At 42.1% G+C, this 18225-nt stretch overlaps 1 protein-coding gene across 1 annotated transcript in view; it reads right to left on the reverse strand.

The window, feature by feature from the left end:
- gpc5a (glypican 5a) overlaps window positions 1-18225 on the reverse strand; it is a 70559-nt gene that overhangs the window by 6871 nt on the left and 45463 nt on the right. The window contains exon 8 of the mRNA XM_062447262.1: window positions 14268-14430. Within this exon, the coding sequence (XP_062303246.1) occupies window positions 14268-14430 (163 nt within the window). The remainder of the gene's footprint in view (window positions 1-14267; window positions 14431-18225) is intronic.

The raw sequence follows: 18225 nt of genomic DNA on the forward strand, positions 1-18225 counted from the left end.
TCATCTGTTCAAAGCTGGAGTCAGTGGAGACAGTGTCCTTGTACGATTGGTATTGTTGTACAGAGCTTTTCACAAACAAAAGGTCTCCTGTGTCTCTGTCCTTCCTGTCAGGGGTAATGGCAACCAATTAAATGATGCTTCTATGGGAGTCAGGTGGCTGAGCGGTAAGGGAGTCGGGCTAGTAATCTGAAGGTTACCGGTTCGATTCCCGGCTGTGCCAAATGACGTTGTGTCCTTGGGCAAGGCACTTCACCCTACTTGCCTCGGGGGGAATGTCCCTGTACTTACTGTAAGTCGCTCTGGATAAGAGCGTCTGCTAAATGACTAAATGTAAATGTACTAAATGTTCTATAGATTCCATGGTTCGGTATGACTCTACTGGACAACATTTTCAATTGTATCAACAATGTACAGTGCACATCTAGTTGTATTTGCTTATTAATGACAAATCATGTTAATTTCAAAGCAAATCTATTTAAAGTTTCATAAACCTGTCAACCATTGTTGACACATATATAAACAAATAGATTTTCTCAGCCAGAAATGTAAATATACAGTACAGTGGACAGAGAAAAACTATTTTGAATCCACGACTCGTCATGTACATTTCCTTGCTAGAGATGGTAATTTAGTTAGGTTAAGTCACTGAAACAAAAGCTGTACTGCATCTATGGAATCTTCAACGATCCTTGTGATATCAAAACAGTATTTAAGCGGAGATCAAATTAATTTGTCAGATGAAATAAGGGGCAACACCTTCAAGCAGTAAACAAACAGTATCTAGTGTCTACTCTTCTACCATTTGCCAGGTAAGCACACATGCTACTGTTTCTTTCTCAGCCCCAGACAAGACCAGCACTAAGCACAACAGAATGTTCTGCCCTGTTCTGCCAGAGTGGTGCAGTAAATGTTATAAATGGTCTATTCCCTGTTCGGGTCTTCAGTCGGGGATTCCAAAGTTGAAGGCATTGATTCATTGCAAGCCCGGACACAATATTTATGGCAAAAGAGAGATACGAAGCAGAATATAAATCTTTCTTTTGAAGTCTAAACACACCTTTCGAACTGTGAAAAATACATACCATTTCTTTATTTTAGTCGAAGACACTGAATATGTAATGGTCCATCCTCTAGTACATTTAATGGGATTTTAAAGATGAAATGGAAATACAAGTGGGGTTTGTTTGTTCTAGTTGGTTATGTTTGGATAATGTCAGGAAACACATTGGAGAAATGTGAATAAGTAATAAGTTACCCATTGCTCAACTAAAAAGAAAACCATTGTGACTGACAAGAGGAAACATACTGCCTTCTTTCTGTTGATTCCACCTTTAATATTTCATCCAGACACTACTTCAAACAAACAAGCTAAACTCAAACAGATGAAACAAAAATTCAAGAAAAGGTTCCACTGTTACTTGCATCCTGATTGCCTTGGTACTAGCTACAGTGGACTATGTGAGTTTGTTCCCCCTGAGGACAGCAGCCTAATGGGTCAACTCATTCAACCACTTCACCCAGGCTCTCCCTGTGCTTGATTAGCTCTGTGATCCATTAACTGGCTTTATCCCCTTGCAGGGAGAGCGTCCCCTCTGCCCTCTCCTCTGAGGACCAGCACTAACCCATCAGGCATCATCAAAGGATCTCAGAGGAGAGCAAAACTGTTGATTTTCCCACCCGGTAGGTTAAGAAAAGGTGAGAGAATGTCTTGAGAAGTCTCTGCTCTCTTATTAATGGATGTAATAACAAGCAGTTCAAAGTTGCTGGGCAAAAGTCGTTGTTTGAGCATTAGCCTACATACTGTGCAGTCATAAGGCACCATTTTGATTTGGCAAATTCATTTTGATACATTTTTCGACTAAAAAGACTACTGGGCCGACATCCAAAAAGACATTCTTCATGAAAAGAGAAATAAAAAGAGGGTTCAGTTGTTAAGCAAACACACTCGCCTATTGGGGTATCTTGGAGTAAATTACTTGGTTTGTTGGTACAATACATACAACTGTAGGACTACTTGAACACATTCTCAGTTCCATAACAAGCAGGAGGATGGTATTTAGTCGTCTTGGAAGGCCTTGTTTTAGATGCCGACATACAGTTAGTGCAGGACCAATGTGAGTACGTTAGTGTACCAAGTGAGCCATGCAGGAACAATGTGACTGTTAGGGGCTGAAAAGGCCACAACATGTCAGCACCTAGACCCAGGCTGGAGGATGAATGTCTCATGAACTGAGTTTCCCAAGTGTGGCTGTGATATTTAATTAATGCCGGGCCCTTGACTAGGGGACCCATCTCATATGCTACATTTCTCATCCAATATGTATGACTCAGAAATTGTTTTTTCTTCGCGACAGCAAAGTTTCCACACGAGGAGGAGGCTAGTGTGAAGTGGTGTACACACACAGTCTTCACACTGACAAAGAGCACAGTAAGAGGGCACTCTCGAAGTTAGCAGGGTAGGTGCTAAGCAAAAGGGCAAAGCATGAAAGGAGTGCGGAGGCTGGCGGAGCAAACTTCAAGAGGCTTGTCACATTGGCTTATCGTGAAGTTTTGTTTACCCACGCTCTTTGTTACTTGCCAGTAAATACTTGATCATACGTTGGCAGTGAGTGTGTGCTAAGTGCCTTTGTCAAGTCATCTTCAAAGGAGTATCAAATTAAAAACCACATTTAGCGACATCTCAGTGTTTTGTGACCAAGTTGCGATGGGCAAAGTGTGTTGATTCACATCAACACACACGTCTTGTGTTGATCCCCATCACTCTATGATACTTGATAATACAAACAACATTGCTACAAACTACTGCTTCATGTGTTTAAAAAAAGTATACAGTAGGCATTACACTTTATGTAAAACATGCACAATAAAGCATCGTACCATTACCATCTTCATTAATAGGTAACCCTTCAAAGTTACAACTTGAGATTGAGCAGTATATCCCTTTTCCCTCTCTACTGTTGCAGCAGGTGGAACTGTCAGGAGGGTCATTTCTCCTGTCAGGGTCCTTAATGACAGTGGCGTTACATTAAATAAATGGCCTGCTTCTCCCCTATGCCCACAGCAGTGTTATTAAACTGCCTACCTGTGTTACGATGATAGATCTCCCCCCAAACCCTGAACGGCCAGCCAGCCTAGGTTACCCATACATGCAGAACATAAAGAGATTGCTTGTGCGGACAGGCGGTGTTAGCAATAAAAACGGGTTCCCCACAGCTGAACAGCGTTCCATTTGGATAAAGGGAATGACTCTGGAAGGAGGAAGAATTAAAAACAGCCAGACACTCACGCAGATGGCATACTGCTTGCACACACACTACTAAGATGAGCAGAGTGATACAGCAAACGTTGATGCTAGTTAGTCTGCATCGTTTTTTGTGTTAGAGAGGGATCGAATACACATGTGCACCAAAAAAGCCTGAGAGCTGATTCTTTGTAGCAACAACAACGTTGCTAGTGTGCTCAAACTGTGTGACTTCCAGTTAGGCATACATCCCAAGGTATATAATAATAAATCATTGCTGAGAATTATTTAATAAAATTCCACCAATGCTTCAAGCACTGACTGCAAACTGCTTTTTAACAGCTCATTCCGAGCCAGTTGTAATGACACTCAATTTCCCAAGTGTGCCACCTAATAAATATTCTAACAGGAAAGCTGTCATAAAACTAATAGATCTCAAACTTCAAATATTTAGCCCAATACCAGTACTAAAAAGTAAAGACATATGAAAAATATATATTTTATAGTTAATAGTATGTGTTCTTGTATGACAATGTGAATATTGTTATGAGTATTTATCAAGAATTTGGTTCTGTGCACAAGCCATTGCTATGTGTTTCATATTGTTTATATTGTTTTTATGTTTATTATTAGTCCATTGGATTTTATTTTCTTCTTATTCATTACTGTACTACCTATACATTTTGCCTGTCTGCTACTGAAACAAGGGGGATGGGTTTAAGGGGTGAGTGGATGTTGTAAAGGAGCAGTTGAAGGTTCTGTTACCAAAACAAGATCAATGTTAACATCGACTTTACCCCTGGAAAGCCCAACCTTACCCATTCCAAGTTTTACTTGTGTAATAACTTTTACTACTGAACCGTACTGAAGTGTAACTATATAGAATTTCCAATGTAACTACAATAACTATAGGTATTGCTATGTATCTTTAGGATATTTAATGCAACCTTAGAGTTAATAATTGCCTTATTTTTGCATTATTTAGTAATTGCTTATTACAGTGCATGCAATTGAACGGTTTCGACTGTAAAATAAATGATCCAAACTTCCAAAAAGTATAGTGGGAGACTTAGCTGAGAGGGGAGCTGTAGATGGAGAGGTGAACAAGTATCTGCTTCTAAGTTAAATCTTTCATGTGAGATATGTCACTATGCAGTGATTCCTAATCTCTGTCATGCAGTTGTGAAAAAGCTCATTCCGTTCTGTCAAGTTCTGATAGCCTGTCTGGGTCAAGCTTGATTGACAGACTGTTGTGCAGATAAGATACTGACAACTTGTGAAACATCCCTTCCTGGCTCAGTGAGATACACTTAAGTCAATGCAGATGTAGAATATCTGTAGGATATACAATATCTACAGTGTGCAAGCAAGAAGGTTTGATATCGAACGGCTGTACTCAAATTGCTAAGATGTTAAGTCTGAATAAGTCCTAGTTTGTCAGATCCGCAAGGAAACTTCAGACTAAACTGTAGAGAATGCACATGGCAGTCACTAAGTAAATCATCTCTTTTCCATCCATTTATACTGTATCCGATCATTGCACTAAGGAGGAAAATAACCAAACAGTACCCAGGGACTGTGATTAACAGACAGTCTCTTCTCCTCCACCTACTTCAAGATTACGTCTGCTTGCCCTTTCCCAGAAGGCATCAGTGACAGAGGGATGGATGATGGAAGTGATAATGGATGGAACTAATGGTCAATCCTGGACCACAGAATAGAGGCTTGGTCGATTTGGGATATAGCACACCGGAATTGGTGCCAGCAATCAATGCCAGGCTAATGTGTGAAAAAGGAGTAAGCTGAATGTCAGTGTTGCTAATCAATGACTATTCATTTTCAGTGACCACATTTCCACAAATGGGATACTAAATATTGTGCAATTGGATAATTACCAGGCCCAATTAAGATCGTGTGACAGTAAGGGATGAATGGAGGGCTGGAGGAGAGAGATTTGGCCCTTAGCAGGGCTCATGGTGGACTCCAATCGACTTTCTCCAAGATGGACCTCGATGTCTGCAAACCGTTGGATGCCAGTTCAACCTGCTGCGGTCAGATAATACGTTCCAGCACCATCAACTAAGAAAATGGATGTCTCTGCTCACAAACAACAGCGTTAGCCAAGTAGCTATGGCATATTACTGTAGCATGAAGACAGAGATTCTCTCTGTATAGAGGATGATACTGCATGACTCTATAGCTAATAGCTACATTTTAAATTAATTTTCATGAGAGTTAACTTCAACTTGTAAATGACAAGTTACTTTATTCACCTATCTGACACATTGTAAGAGGAGATGAACTCGGTATAGATCAGGTATCGTTATAGATCAGTATAGATCGGGAATTCTATAATCCAATCAGTGGCAGAGTGCTGTGTAACATACCATATGTCTGTATTGCAGCAGTTTTGTCATCTCTATTGTTATGCATAGCATGAAGCTTAACCTTTAACATTGCTTTTTACTGTCAATTCGATATTCATTTCAATAGAAACCAAAATGCTTATTGCCTTTATATGCAGACATGTAGCACTGGAAGTTGATCAAACCCCAGCCATAGTTCTTGTCTTTCTCACTTGCTAAACGAATACCAGACGAGAAAGCGAAAATGTTTTCAAGCTTTATATTACAATGCCATGGCCAAAACTGGTACCAAGCGGACTCTTTTCTAACAGCCAGCCCAGCATTAGATGAGAACATTGTCAACAGCTTTCTGAAACATTGCTCTTGACAGCTTCACAAATTCTCTCATGCTCATTCGCATGAGAGATATTACGTGGAATGCAGCAGTCCGAAAATACATAATAAACCAAATGTCAAGGCAACTTCGGGCCGACTTCATTAATAAAGAAATGAGAGAGATAATGACTAAGTTGACTTTTTAGCTTCATAAAGCTTGATTCTGAGTGCAGTTATTTTTCCTTTTACTGCTTTATTTAGAGAAAAAAGCATCTTTCTAGGTACCTAAAAATATGTAATGTAATTGATTTCAGAAAATATAACGGGGTCAATGAGACATACCAGTAATTATTTTCTCCACAGGCATTTTAAACACTTGAGCGATGAATTTGTAGGCTAAAACGTATTTGCCATAACAGTCATATAAATCTAATCAAAATCTTTCCCGAAGTATTTGCCAAAGTCAGCAAGTTCCAACAATAAACATATCCAACAAGCTACAGGCTATCATATAGTATTGTCTCAGCTCCGGCAAAAAACAATTCACTACAGTCATAGTGCATTAGTAGTCTTCTTTGATGGAGCAATTACATGGGAATAAGTGTTTACCATCCCTTGGCAGAGACCCAGACTGTAACCATTAGACAGCTTGCAAAAGCTGACACTGTTAGTAAGTTTTCACTGCATATACAAGCTCAGAGGGTGTTTGCTTTAGGACTTTTCTTTCAGCCGAGCCACGTCCACGCTGGACAAATGGAATCCTGTTTCCCTGTAATGCAGCTCCTTGGGAAAATAAACATCTGCAAACGCTAAAATGTTTTATGTCTCTCTCTTTATTGTTAGGCACAGCCTCCAGATCTCAGACTTAATCGAAAAGAAATAATGAAAGCCAAAGCTGGAAACCACAAAAAACTCTCCCTTGAGTGCTAATCGTTCCATTTTGGCTGGGACGACTTTTAATGGACAATTGCTCACATGTCAGAACAATTAAAGTGAAACAGTGAATTATTTCCCTATGATGGTTGGGTGAACATTTTCTCCTGCTCCAGGATATGGCCCCAGAGATACTGACACAATGCTTTGTTTCAATATATGAATTGTCAGGAAGCCAGGTCTCCGTTAAGGGTCTGATTCATAACATATGGTTTGAGTTCTCGGGTCAGTACTTACATACTCTGTAATATATGTACTGAATCACATTGTTTTATGTTATCGACTAGTGACCAAGTCCTTCCTGTAGTCTCATCAACATCAGCTCCTCATGTTGGTTGAGCCTACTCACTGCATGCCTGAGTATCTCCACATGACAAGTATGGATGTTGTACAGAAAGGCTCAAGTAATTGAAACAAAACTGCCACCATCCACACAACACTACGCTAAAGATAGATGTATGGCTCTGTGGTGCACCGCATTTGTTTTACTTGGTGAAATAGACTTTAACCATATATATTTGTGCACATATCCTGAGTCAGACAAAAGTACTGTTGATAAAGTTTTAATTTTATTTTGGGGAAATTAACACCATAGCTAATTTGGTGAGGAGACATACACAATGATATTGCCGTTTTTGTGATATGGGATTTCTTTATCCCTGCGATGAAGTGTATTTTGCTCAGTGCTACCCTGAGCAACGAAGGCAAGCTATGCCTTCGTTGATTATGCAGTGTGAATTCATGCATTTTTCACACTTCATTATCAGCCTGGATTCCAGTGCTGAGATACTGCATCACAATACTGAAGGCAGCAAACCAAAGCTTCTTAGCAGGGGACGAGAATGGTAAAGAGGTGGGTGTCTTGGTAATAATAGTACTTGTGGATCTGCTTTCAATACATGACATGTCCCGGGGTTCAGAGTTGGGGGGTCACTAACAGCAGACTGATCCTGAACACAAGGTTATGCTGTGAGTCATGCAGGTCTTACATCACCACCAACCATTTCTATAATGTGTGAAATAAAGGAGGAAGGATCTGACCTGCTAAAACCCTATTTTTGGCATGTTTCTCCCTTCTGCATCAGGAAGAAAAAAAAAACAAAATGCAAATGAGACTACCTTTCTACCCTGGGATCTCAAGGTTGCTAGGAGATGGCCATAAGTCTCCATAAAGAAGCCAGGTAACTGACAGCCCAAAAGCCTGCTGCAGGCCATTATACTGGGTGACTCTGATCACTGATTGGCCTCCCATGTCAACACATGTCAAACACATGCCAGACAAGTAGCTCTTAAGCCATGAGGTGCATACAGCTATTGGGAGGTTTGAATACCCAGGGCAACTGGCATTTGATGGCAAGTCAACATAAACACACACAAGTGCAGGAAGTCTGAGGATGTCAGAATGCCTGACATCTACCATAATCCCTAATTCAACTAAAACTATCAAGGGTTCTACCAACTAGTTGGGTTACAAACAGCAAATTGTTACAATCAGAGAAAATCAACCCAGAACATCCTCCCCATTGCTCTGAACTACAGGTCACATTGCCAAAGATCAAAATGTTGTTTTCACTCCCGTCTTCTGAGCATGGTGGAAAGAAGGCCAGGCCAGACTCAGGAGAAGTATGCATTGGTAGTGGGTGGCTACAACAGTGAGTGGCAGCACAAATATTTACATGCAACTCCAGGACTCCAGGAGTCAAGGAGACGATAGTATCTTTTCAAATATCACAACCCCTTGTGGTACAGTACACACCTCACTGACCAGAAGGCTTGCTTGGGCGTGTGTGTATGTGTATGTGTGTGCATGTATGTATGTGTGTGTGTGTGTGTGTGTGTGTGGTGTGAATGTGACACTTCCAACACTGTGAGTGGGGGTTATTTCAGAATGTTTTAGGTGAGCTCACACTGGTGTGACAGCAAATCATTTTGACCTGCCCTCTGTAGGAGGTCATATGGGGAAGGGCTGGGAAAATGACCCCTCTCCCAGAGGGGTCATTTTCAAACACACCACATACAGACTGTCTGTCTCCGCCCTATTTAGGTGCCCAGACTGACAGTGCAGACAAGCGTCTGTCCTGACCAGGTCAGAGGTTAGGTACAGAGGCATGAAACATGCAACATACATACTAACCCAGGTGAGCAGCGGTTCCTTTCACGGTACACCTGACTGGTGCTTTGACAGGTGCTTCCAAAACAAAGGACAGAAAAAAGTATCCTCTCAATTTGTCCGACAAAAATGGCCCCTTTGTATATATTGCTTCCAGAGGGCTCATACTGATTTTCAAATTCCCCTTTGCAAGGAAAATTTTGAAAAAGAGCTGTTTTGTGTATTATAATCAGGCACATTAGGCCAGAATGTTGCTTTACAAGAGGTCTGGCAGTTTTCAAGATGATCAAGTCTTTGTCCTCAAGGAGCTAAAGAACTGTTGTTTTCTGAAGGGTCCTTGTACTCGTATAAGGAGACACAATGAGTGATTCGACACGCAATAAATCAGCATTCAGCTCGCACAGTAAAGGAGAAATCCCAGTGAATGGAGCTCTGCGATTCTTAGAGATTATGCAACAGCAAACAATGATTCTCATTTAAGCCTAATTAGTATGCAAAATCCCAACCGGATGGTTTGCAACCCAACACACAAGGAGGTACGATTATACTCACTAATTGCCCCTAAGAAGAGACAGGCGACAGGGATCTCCTTCTCTCTATAGATCTCTGTATTAAAGCCTGTTAAGGACAAATAGCTCTGAATTCAAGGCTGTTAGGAAAAACCCAATGCAAGTATCTTAATTTTCTGCACAGATCAAAATACATAATGTGCGATGAGTTATCGACATAACCTACAGGCAGTGAATGAACTTCAATTCTCTAGGTACATTTTAAATAGTGTGATCTTTCTAATAGGTTAATTTGAGTCCATCTATGTCGTGAGAATAGTAAAAAAAAAACACACCTGGCTATAACTTAGCAATCAGATGACACAAAAAACATACAATAGCACTTTCTCAGAAACTGTTCAAGCACAGAAAAATCCATTTGTCTAGGATTCATCTTCTGCATTTCTAGTTCTGTATGTCATGTCTCTGACCCCTTCCCATGAAAGCTGGAGGTGAACCCGGCTCTGTGCTTTAGTGTGGACTCTGTTTTAGCTCAGCTTTTCTCTGTTGCAACAGCCCTGCAGTCGTCGAGTATGTGTGTGTTTGTATGTCTCTGTGTGTGTGTGTTGGTATGTGTGTGTGTGTTAGGGCGTAGGTGTGTTTGTAAGAGCGAGAGCTGAGTGCTTTTCACAGTCAGACATAGCATTTTCTGCCTGGCGAGGCACAGCGCCGAACAGACAGAGAGGAAGATGGGAGAATAGCGTTATAAGGTTACCCCCCCAAACCCACCCCCCCAGCCCCACAAGCTGGTGAAGTACATTCAAGGACAAACTTGAAGAGAAGATGAAGGTATATGGGAAAGAGAGGGGTGTGCAGAGGACACAGACAGGAAGCAAGCAAGACACAGATTGTTAAAACCCATGGAGGAGTCCACCTTGACGAGGGCTAGGGTTGTCAGGACTCACAAAGGGCGACTATGAGGTTCAGATGGTCTAAAGTGGGGCCTTCAATGCCTCGATCTTGATGAAAAAAACTGCTAACTGCACTGGCAGTGACACTCTACACGTACAGTGCTATAATGTCCCGTGACAAAACACGGGGCCTCTCACGGAAAAACCTACTTGAAGCGTTTGAACAAACACAATCCGACAAAACACAACAGAAATCTAAACTGCACTCCCCAAAGAATGTTCATTGCCCTTGTCCCGTTCTGCATCTCTTGCACATCTTGTTATTTCGGAGGGCTGAACGCCAACACTAAGAGACGAGAGAAACAGAGAAGCATGCAGCCATGTCCTCGAAAGGTCGGGAATGGAGGAGAATACAGGAAGAGTTGTTCCTTAATGGAACCCCGAGCAGCTCTGCTCATTCACTGACCAGCCTCCTGGCAGAGGGAAGGGTTGCTGACATGGGTCTGACTATAAAAACACTGCAGAATGATGTGTGCTTGCCCTTTTCATGGTTCATTAACACGATGAGGCGTCCTGCTGCATGCAGGCTGCAGCTCATTAAGTTAGCCATTAAAACAGGTGAGGGAAGGGAGGTTAATTCAAAAATGCAAACGTGCCTTAGCTGATTAGGAAAAGGCCGAAGTGGGGCTGAAATGCTCTCATTCATGGTGCACATTAATGATGTTCAATATGGGATAAATTCAAGAAAACGGTGGAGAAAGTGAGCTTAGTGAGAAGGTTAAAAACAGCCGTAATAAAAAAGAATACAAATTTTAAAAGAACCGTTCAAAGACAATCATCTGATAAAGCCATCTGAAAAAGCAAAAACAGTTGGCTTTCAGGAAGACACCAGAAGGCCCTAATCGAACAGTTTGGGTTGAAAGACTTTCTGTGTGGCCTGTTAAAAAGTATGAGCCTCATGGCGTTCGTCTACTATGGGACAAACTTCCCTTTTGGACCAGGTGACAGAAATTATTTGACTGATTTATTTTCTGTGTGTCACTAATTCCATCTTCCTAAAAGGGTATGACGATGTTGTGTGTTTACTTGTGCGATACAGAATGGCTGACGAGACAGACCCTTGGGGACAAGATGAGGGGTGGCATTTAGGGGTTCATGATTCATAGCAATGATGTCGATCGCAAAATCATCTGAGAGCAAAGAAAACCTGCAAATGAGTCTGCATAGAAAAGGCTGCAGTAGTTAAGTGTCATGTCTCATTTTTGTCTAAGATGACATTTAACATTTTGGTTTACGCAAAACAACCAAATCATTTTGCTTGCTTTCACCAAAAGCAAATAATTTTATCTTTTTGGATCTTATCAATGGTTCTAATCTGAGCACATTTCATGTTAGCCTGTTTGTTTGTAGAATTGTAATTGCCTTTATTCACACCTGAAAAAACCTGTACAAACCTAAAGCCTGTTACCTACTGAAATTGTCCACTTTGATCCTATAGAAATGCTTTGAATTGCATAGTACAGGAACAGGTGACGAGGCTTGCCGGGTATTAAACTGTTGGCTTCTCTGACATGTGTGTCTGACAGGTTGATCTTCAAAGATCTGCAGCTCCCCTTTGATATTATAATTAACGCTGTTTAATTGCCCCCCAGATCCCAATTGGCCCACAATTATAGGTGGCTTTTCAGCAGGGGGTGAGTCACTGGAGATGGACTAATGTGATAACAGTTTAATGAGGTTAAAGATGGCTCTTATAATCACAGGCAGATATTACATAGACCATTAGAAAGGCATCAAACTGCTCCTCAGTGATACATATGAATGGTGAAGTCACCAGCAGCCATTCCTCTACCCCTGTTTGGAGCAGCGTAGAGTGGAGCAGAGCTCTGGCACAGGGGCTGTCACCACAGCAGACACCTTCCACTCATCTGCAACACCTTTCTATCAGGCAGGGATTCTATCCAGTCCACACTGCGCTATTTACATATGGAGAAGATGAAGCTGTTTCTCTGATTTGTCCCATGAAATGATTCACTGTCTAAAGCATCAGTCTCTATTAGCAGCAGTAACCATGACAATACTGGGATGACCGAGGGTGAAAGAGCTTCAGCCTTCATTAGCCACCAGCCTGTGATGAAGAACCAGGGGACCATATGTCATCTCCTTCATTTCCTTCCTGAGACTCACCATTAATTAATACCAGTTTTACTAACAGGGCCCTCCTCCACTACTTCCTGTCTTTGTGCTTGCTCGCAGGAAATCGATCTGTGTCTCTTCTGCTGTCATGGTGTCTCCTGGCCACCTTTCCCAGTCCTCACACAGTCCTCACACAGAGTGAGAAGCAGTCTGTGTGGATGAAACTGTGTTCATGTTCCCATGTTCAGAAGTCATCTTGGATCACTGCCTGACCTTCCTCTAGGTGAGCCTCAACACGTCCTAGACAAAGTCCAGCCCAACTATTTTTGACCAACTGTAACCCAACATTTTTGTCATTAACATGCTTTTCTATGCCAACAAAGATACATCTACACACCACACACCGGTGAACAAAAAGGCAGATTTAATTAGAAGATATTCATCTTTTTGAATATTGTTACACTTCCTGTAGTGAGGTGGTTATTATTATCTAATTCCCTTATGAAGTTGTCAGAAGCATATCTCAACCATGAAAATGTAATATAATCTGGGTAAATCTTATCCTATTCATGTGATTCTGATACGTAATAAAGGAAAAGGGATTTGGAGGATTAAGGGGCAGAATGAATACTGTAATGACACGGAGTGGATACCTAAACTGTATATCTGTTTTTAATGCTCTGAGACCAAGGGTGAGATCTGTACTGTAGTCAGCAGACAAAGTGATGCTTATCTCTGAGAGTAGCTTCAAACCGTAAAATAGACTGTACATTAAATAAAAATGGCCTAATCCCTATTCACCGCGCTCGAACACTCAGTCAAGGAACAATATCCTTTGCCATTTAGCAAGGGTTTTCAACAGTGTTTTTTCCACAGGTCAGATTGAATTTCCAGCGGTCGGAGTCCTCTGTTTCTTTGATATTTGATGTTGTTTGAAGAGTTGCGTAATAACTCTCCGGGCTGCAGCGATCCTGATGACACAAAGGGGAAGGTGAGTGCGTGTGAGAGGCAGGGTAGAAGCGGGAGCGGAGGCAGAGGGACGGCAGAGGCAGAGAGGCAGTCCTGGCTAGTCTTCCACGCATGTCAAGAGCGTACGATGGGCACAGGGACGGCTGCTGATAGATGGAGACGGCCTGCCTCGGGCCCGGCATGAATGATGGTCTCAGCCGCAGTACAGAGACGGGGACGAGGACGGCTGACACGCGGGAGGGGAAACGTTTACGGAGACATAACGGCCCGTGTTGACGACCCTCTCTCCACGCACGCACACGCAAGCAGGGACGGACACACACACACCCCGAAGCAAGACGACAGGCCGATTAATCAACAAGTTAGACTGGTTGATGGAGAGGGAGGACAGACATAGACAGAGAAGAGCGGGAGTGGGGAGGAAGGGATTGGGGGAGGCAGATGATGGGTGATAGAGAGAGATCCTGGGAGGAGGGGAGCGCTCAACCGCTGAGATTTATCACGGTCCACACCTCAGGTCACCTCAGGGGAACGATCATTTCCAAAATGAAGGGTTTAATCACATTCACGAAGGTCCCCATAGTGGCCATCATCTTTTATGATTGTTATTCTGCAGCCATGAATCATAATTAGTCACATTTATTAGGACTTTTGGGACCTTTTTGATGCTTAAAAGCACAGGGGGGAAAAAAAACTTTTTTGAGTCAGGAATCTCTTACAAATCTGTAGGTGGATTCGAGTTGCCAAAGTCATGTCTGGGATCATGTGTTCCACCTTCAAAGGTAAAAGGTCACTTACGTTTGGAGACTCTCAGGACGTTCCTCCTCCCCTCACTGCTCCCTGAGCCTCCGCAGCCGTCCTCGTCATCACAGTCTCCGCTGTAGCGACCTTCAGCATCCCCACTCCCCGTCTCGATCTGGTCCAACGTCCCGTATTTAGGAATAGACTTTCCCTGCAACAACTGTGCACACACACACACACTCAGGTGTGGATTCAACCCAACAAAAAGTTTGCAAAAAAATGATAGCTTAACATTTTGATAGCTGATGGTAGCTGATTTAGTTTAGATGGTACTAAACTAAATGACATTATTGAGTTTTGGCCTTAATATACAGTATATTGTATTTTGTCTGTATGCACTCACAATGACAGTAATTATGTACACTGCAGTATGTACTTAAGTACATGTGCTAACACCTGGCAGACATTTCAAGTACAGCATCACATTATATGTGGTAATATAACTGTGTGACTATAGATGAGTCAACAAATGAGTAGAAGTGGCCCATACGGTACATGATACATTTGCATACAGCAGACTGCATAAAACCAGCTCTGTGATTTCGAAATGAGTCATAAAGAGCACTTCAACCAGCTTGCAGGACCTGAGGGAACATAACCAGACTCCTATCACTAATGTATGCGTTCCCATGCAGGAGGTTCCCAATCAAAGACTATTGTGAACTTTATCCGTATCTAGGGAGATGCAAAGCTTAATTGGCTAATTTAAATGCATGGAGGGAGCACTCAGAAAGTGAGTGAGTGTGTGGTCAGGTAGGTAGGCTTAAATAGGCTGCTGTAAATGTCTATGCTAATAAGTTACTGTAGTGGTTCAATACTTGGAGATTAAATTGACAGGCCTGATGGTCGAACCATTAGGCCAAGCAAGATGGAGCAGTACAGAATCTCTAAATCCATAGATTATCACACGTGTAATTACAGTGCTTTAAAACCACACACGGTAGTTAACGTATATGTTAGCCCCCTGGTGTTTATTAGGACTACTTCCTTGTCATAGGAAAAATGTAAAATGCAATGGAATCTGCATTTGACTATCTGTTTTTGTTTGTTTATGTCACGGGTGAATACAACCTTCCTTCACACTTGTATGGTTGGGAATAAAGAGGACACCTGCCAGAGTGCCAATTAGATTTCTAGAGAGAATGGAGACTGGCCTTGGGGCCTGGTGAGAGGTGAGTGTTTGGTTGCAGTTCAGTCTCTGATCTCTCTCTTTCTCTCTCCCACTACCCCCCCCATCTCTCTCTCTCTCTCTCCCTGAAACGGTAATTGGCTTGACAGATACTCCAAGTTAACAAGAAACTTGAGACTGGATGTGTCAGTAAAGGTGTGTCAGATTTTCTGTTATTTACTTATCTCAGACAAGACGGAGGAGATGCTGAATCCTATACCCAAGAGCCATACATTTATTTAGGCGTAATTAATTAATTAGAAAATTGACTGTAATCTATGCTTCTTTTCTTACAGAGATTGACAATACAAGACATGTGGAGTGAACGCCTCACTTTGTTACAATAATCTGCTTGTCATGTTTATATGTATATGTGTCAAGTTTGTATTTACAGCTATCACCTGCAAATGAGAGACATGGTTATAATACTAGACAGGCAATAAGTGGTCACTTTACTTTTCCTCTACCCAGAACCAATGCACTTAAGAAAACAGTAATGTACAGAGCCATTGCATACTGGAATGTGCTCCCCTCATATGTGACTCTAACACGAAATAAATGTGATTTCAAAAGGAAATTTAAGGCAGCTATAATTAGAAAGGAAATTATAGTAGATTAGATTATTATTTTAGGTATTTAAGGGATTTCAGGTATTATTTTACTTTTAATGTAAATGTTGTTTTCTAAGTCTGTGTTTTTGTGATAATTGATCATGCTGTACTGCATTTTATGTATTTATATTGTATTGTAATATTTTTTGCCTGGACCCCAGGAAGAATAGTCTCCACCATGGTGTAGACTAATGGGGATCCTTAATAAATAAATAAATAAATAAATGGAGAAGGAGTCTTGACACTACCAAATTGGGCATGATCGTTCACGCTGAACCAAGCACACAGTACAGGACGTTGCAAGGATGCTTTTGGTTCTTGCTTGAGTTATTGTTCAATTCGAGACCTAATAATAACAATAAAGTCCCCATCAGTTCCCAACTATCCTACTGTCTTACAGTTGAGGAGAAGAGGTACAACATAAAAATGTATCCAGGTCAATATTTACCAGGCCTTCCAAGTTATTAGAAGGACTTGTTGAGAACTGTAAGGGCTTCACAAAACACACTGAAACTTTTCCTGGCAAATGTATTCTGTCTAAAACAGGCAAACTAGTTATTTAGACTACCTTGTCAAAGACAAAGGGGCTGTGGACACCAGCATTCTCAGTGGACTAGGAGAAGTGATGCAACAGGAATATCCTGCTGTGATTTACATTCTCCCTGCAAATCGAGTTTTGGCTGTGTATTTGATTTATAATGGCGTTAATTGGCGTTGATTCTAACATGTAGGAAACATACTGTTTTCAGCTTGTGGCAGACCCCCTGAGTGTACAGACAGACAGCTGTACAAACAAAGATGGCCGTCGTGTCAATCACACAGCTTTGTATCTACCTACCATCGTCACAACAAGCTTATCTAGAGTTGTTGTTTTAATGCTGCTTTCAACCTGTCCACTGAAAGACTTGCAATGCCTTACATAACACACAGACACCAAGTCATTAATCAAATTCACGCAACTCAAATAATTTCACTCAAATAAAAAACGATTTGGTCGCAGAAGGAGATTCTACCCCTGATCGACCTTTAGGCTGTCAATCAACTGGCTAATCTCTCCTCCCTCGTAAGGGGCAGAAAACGAATGTTTTTTAATTTGATGTTATTGAGCAGCTGGGCAGCCTCTCTCCGACGCAGTTCGACATGCTGGAAGGCTGATTTATTGTGTTTCCTGACAGCACTATTAGCTTCACTTGTGTAAATGAAATAGAGCTTTGTCTAAGCCTCGGTTATTAGGAGAGCCGCAGGTGCACTGTTGCTCTAAGGACAGACACGTTTTGTCACAGAGAGGCTGTGAATCCTTGAATGGCAACAGGATCAACGGGTACTGAAATCATGTACAGATGACCATATTTACAGGAAGTCCTAGGCGTAAATGGGTGGGAGGGCAGAGTGTCTGGCAGGTGTTGAATCTTGATGCCTCGCTTACAGACAGAATGTAGAGGAGGTTCAGCTCTCCTCCCCAGAGAACCGCCTGCTCCACCACCATTAACACAGCCGGCCCCATGATCCTCTGCTGCTTATCTGGGGTTTCCCAGAGCCTTGCTCAGGGAAAGAGAGGAGAGGAGGGGGGGGGGGGGGGGGCAGGGGCGAGTAAAGGTAGATTTCTCCAGGAAACAGACTTAGCTCATGGGAGAGGAGAACCAGACCTTTAACACTGCAAGCACGTGGACATGGATGATGAGGAGTGTCTGGTTGGGTCTGTGGACCACAGGGCTAATGAGGGAGATTGCTGCTTCGAGTCGGTGAGTACATTTCCAGAGGCTTCTCAGATGACCCCTGACCCCTGATATGAGCAGAGGTACAACATACTTCAGCATTGCTGTGTTCTTGGACACACACGCGGCATGAAGGGCATTGGCGCTAACAGTAACTCTGTATCAGTAATAAGTCATACAATACAACACATACTTGACTGCACCTGCTGTACATGTAGGTGTGAGGGCTCCTTAACGTTCCTCACTCACAAGTTAGCGATGTCACCAAAGAATGCATGGCAAGAAATCAACAAAATCAAGACAAAACAGCTGACTGCTATCACTGCACACCATAAGAAATGAAAGATGCAAATTCAGACGCCTAAAAGGACTACTCGGAGCACAGAGTTCAAAACTGTGTCGAAAGACTAATTGCACACAGCCTCCCACCTCTTTTTGCCAGTGTCCACTTAAATATCTCT

The sequence above is a fragment of the Osmerus eperlanus genome, chromosome 21, assembly GCF_963692335.1.
Source record: "Osmerus eperlanus chromosome 21, fOsmEpe2.1, whole genome shotgun sequence".
Taxonomy (NCBI): domain Eukaryota; kingdom Metazoa; phylum Chordata; class Actinopteri; order Osmeriformes; family Osmeridae; genus Osmerus; species Osmerus eperlanus.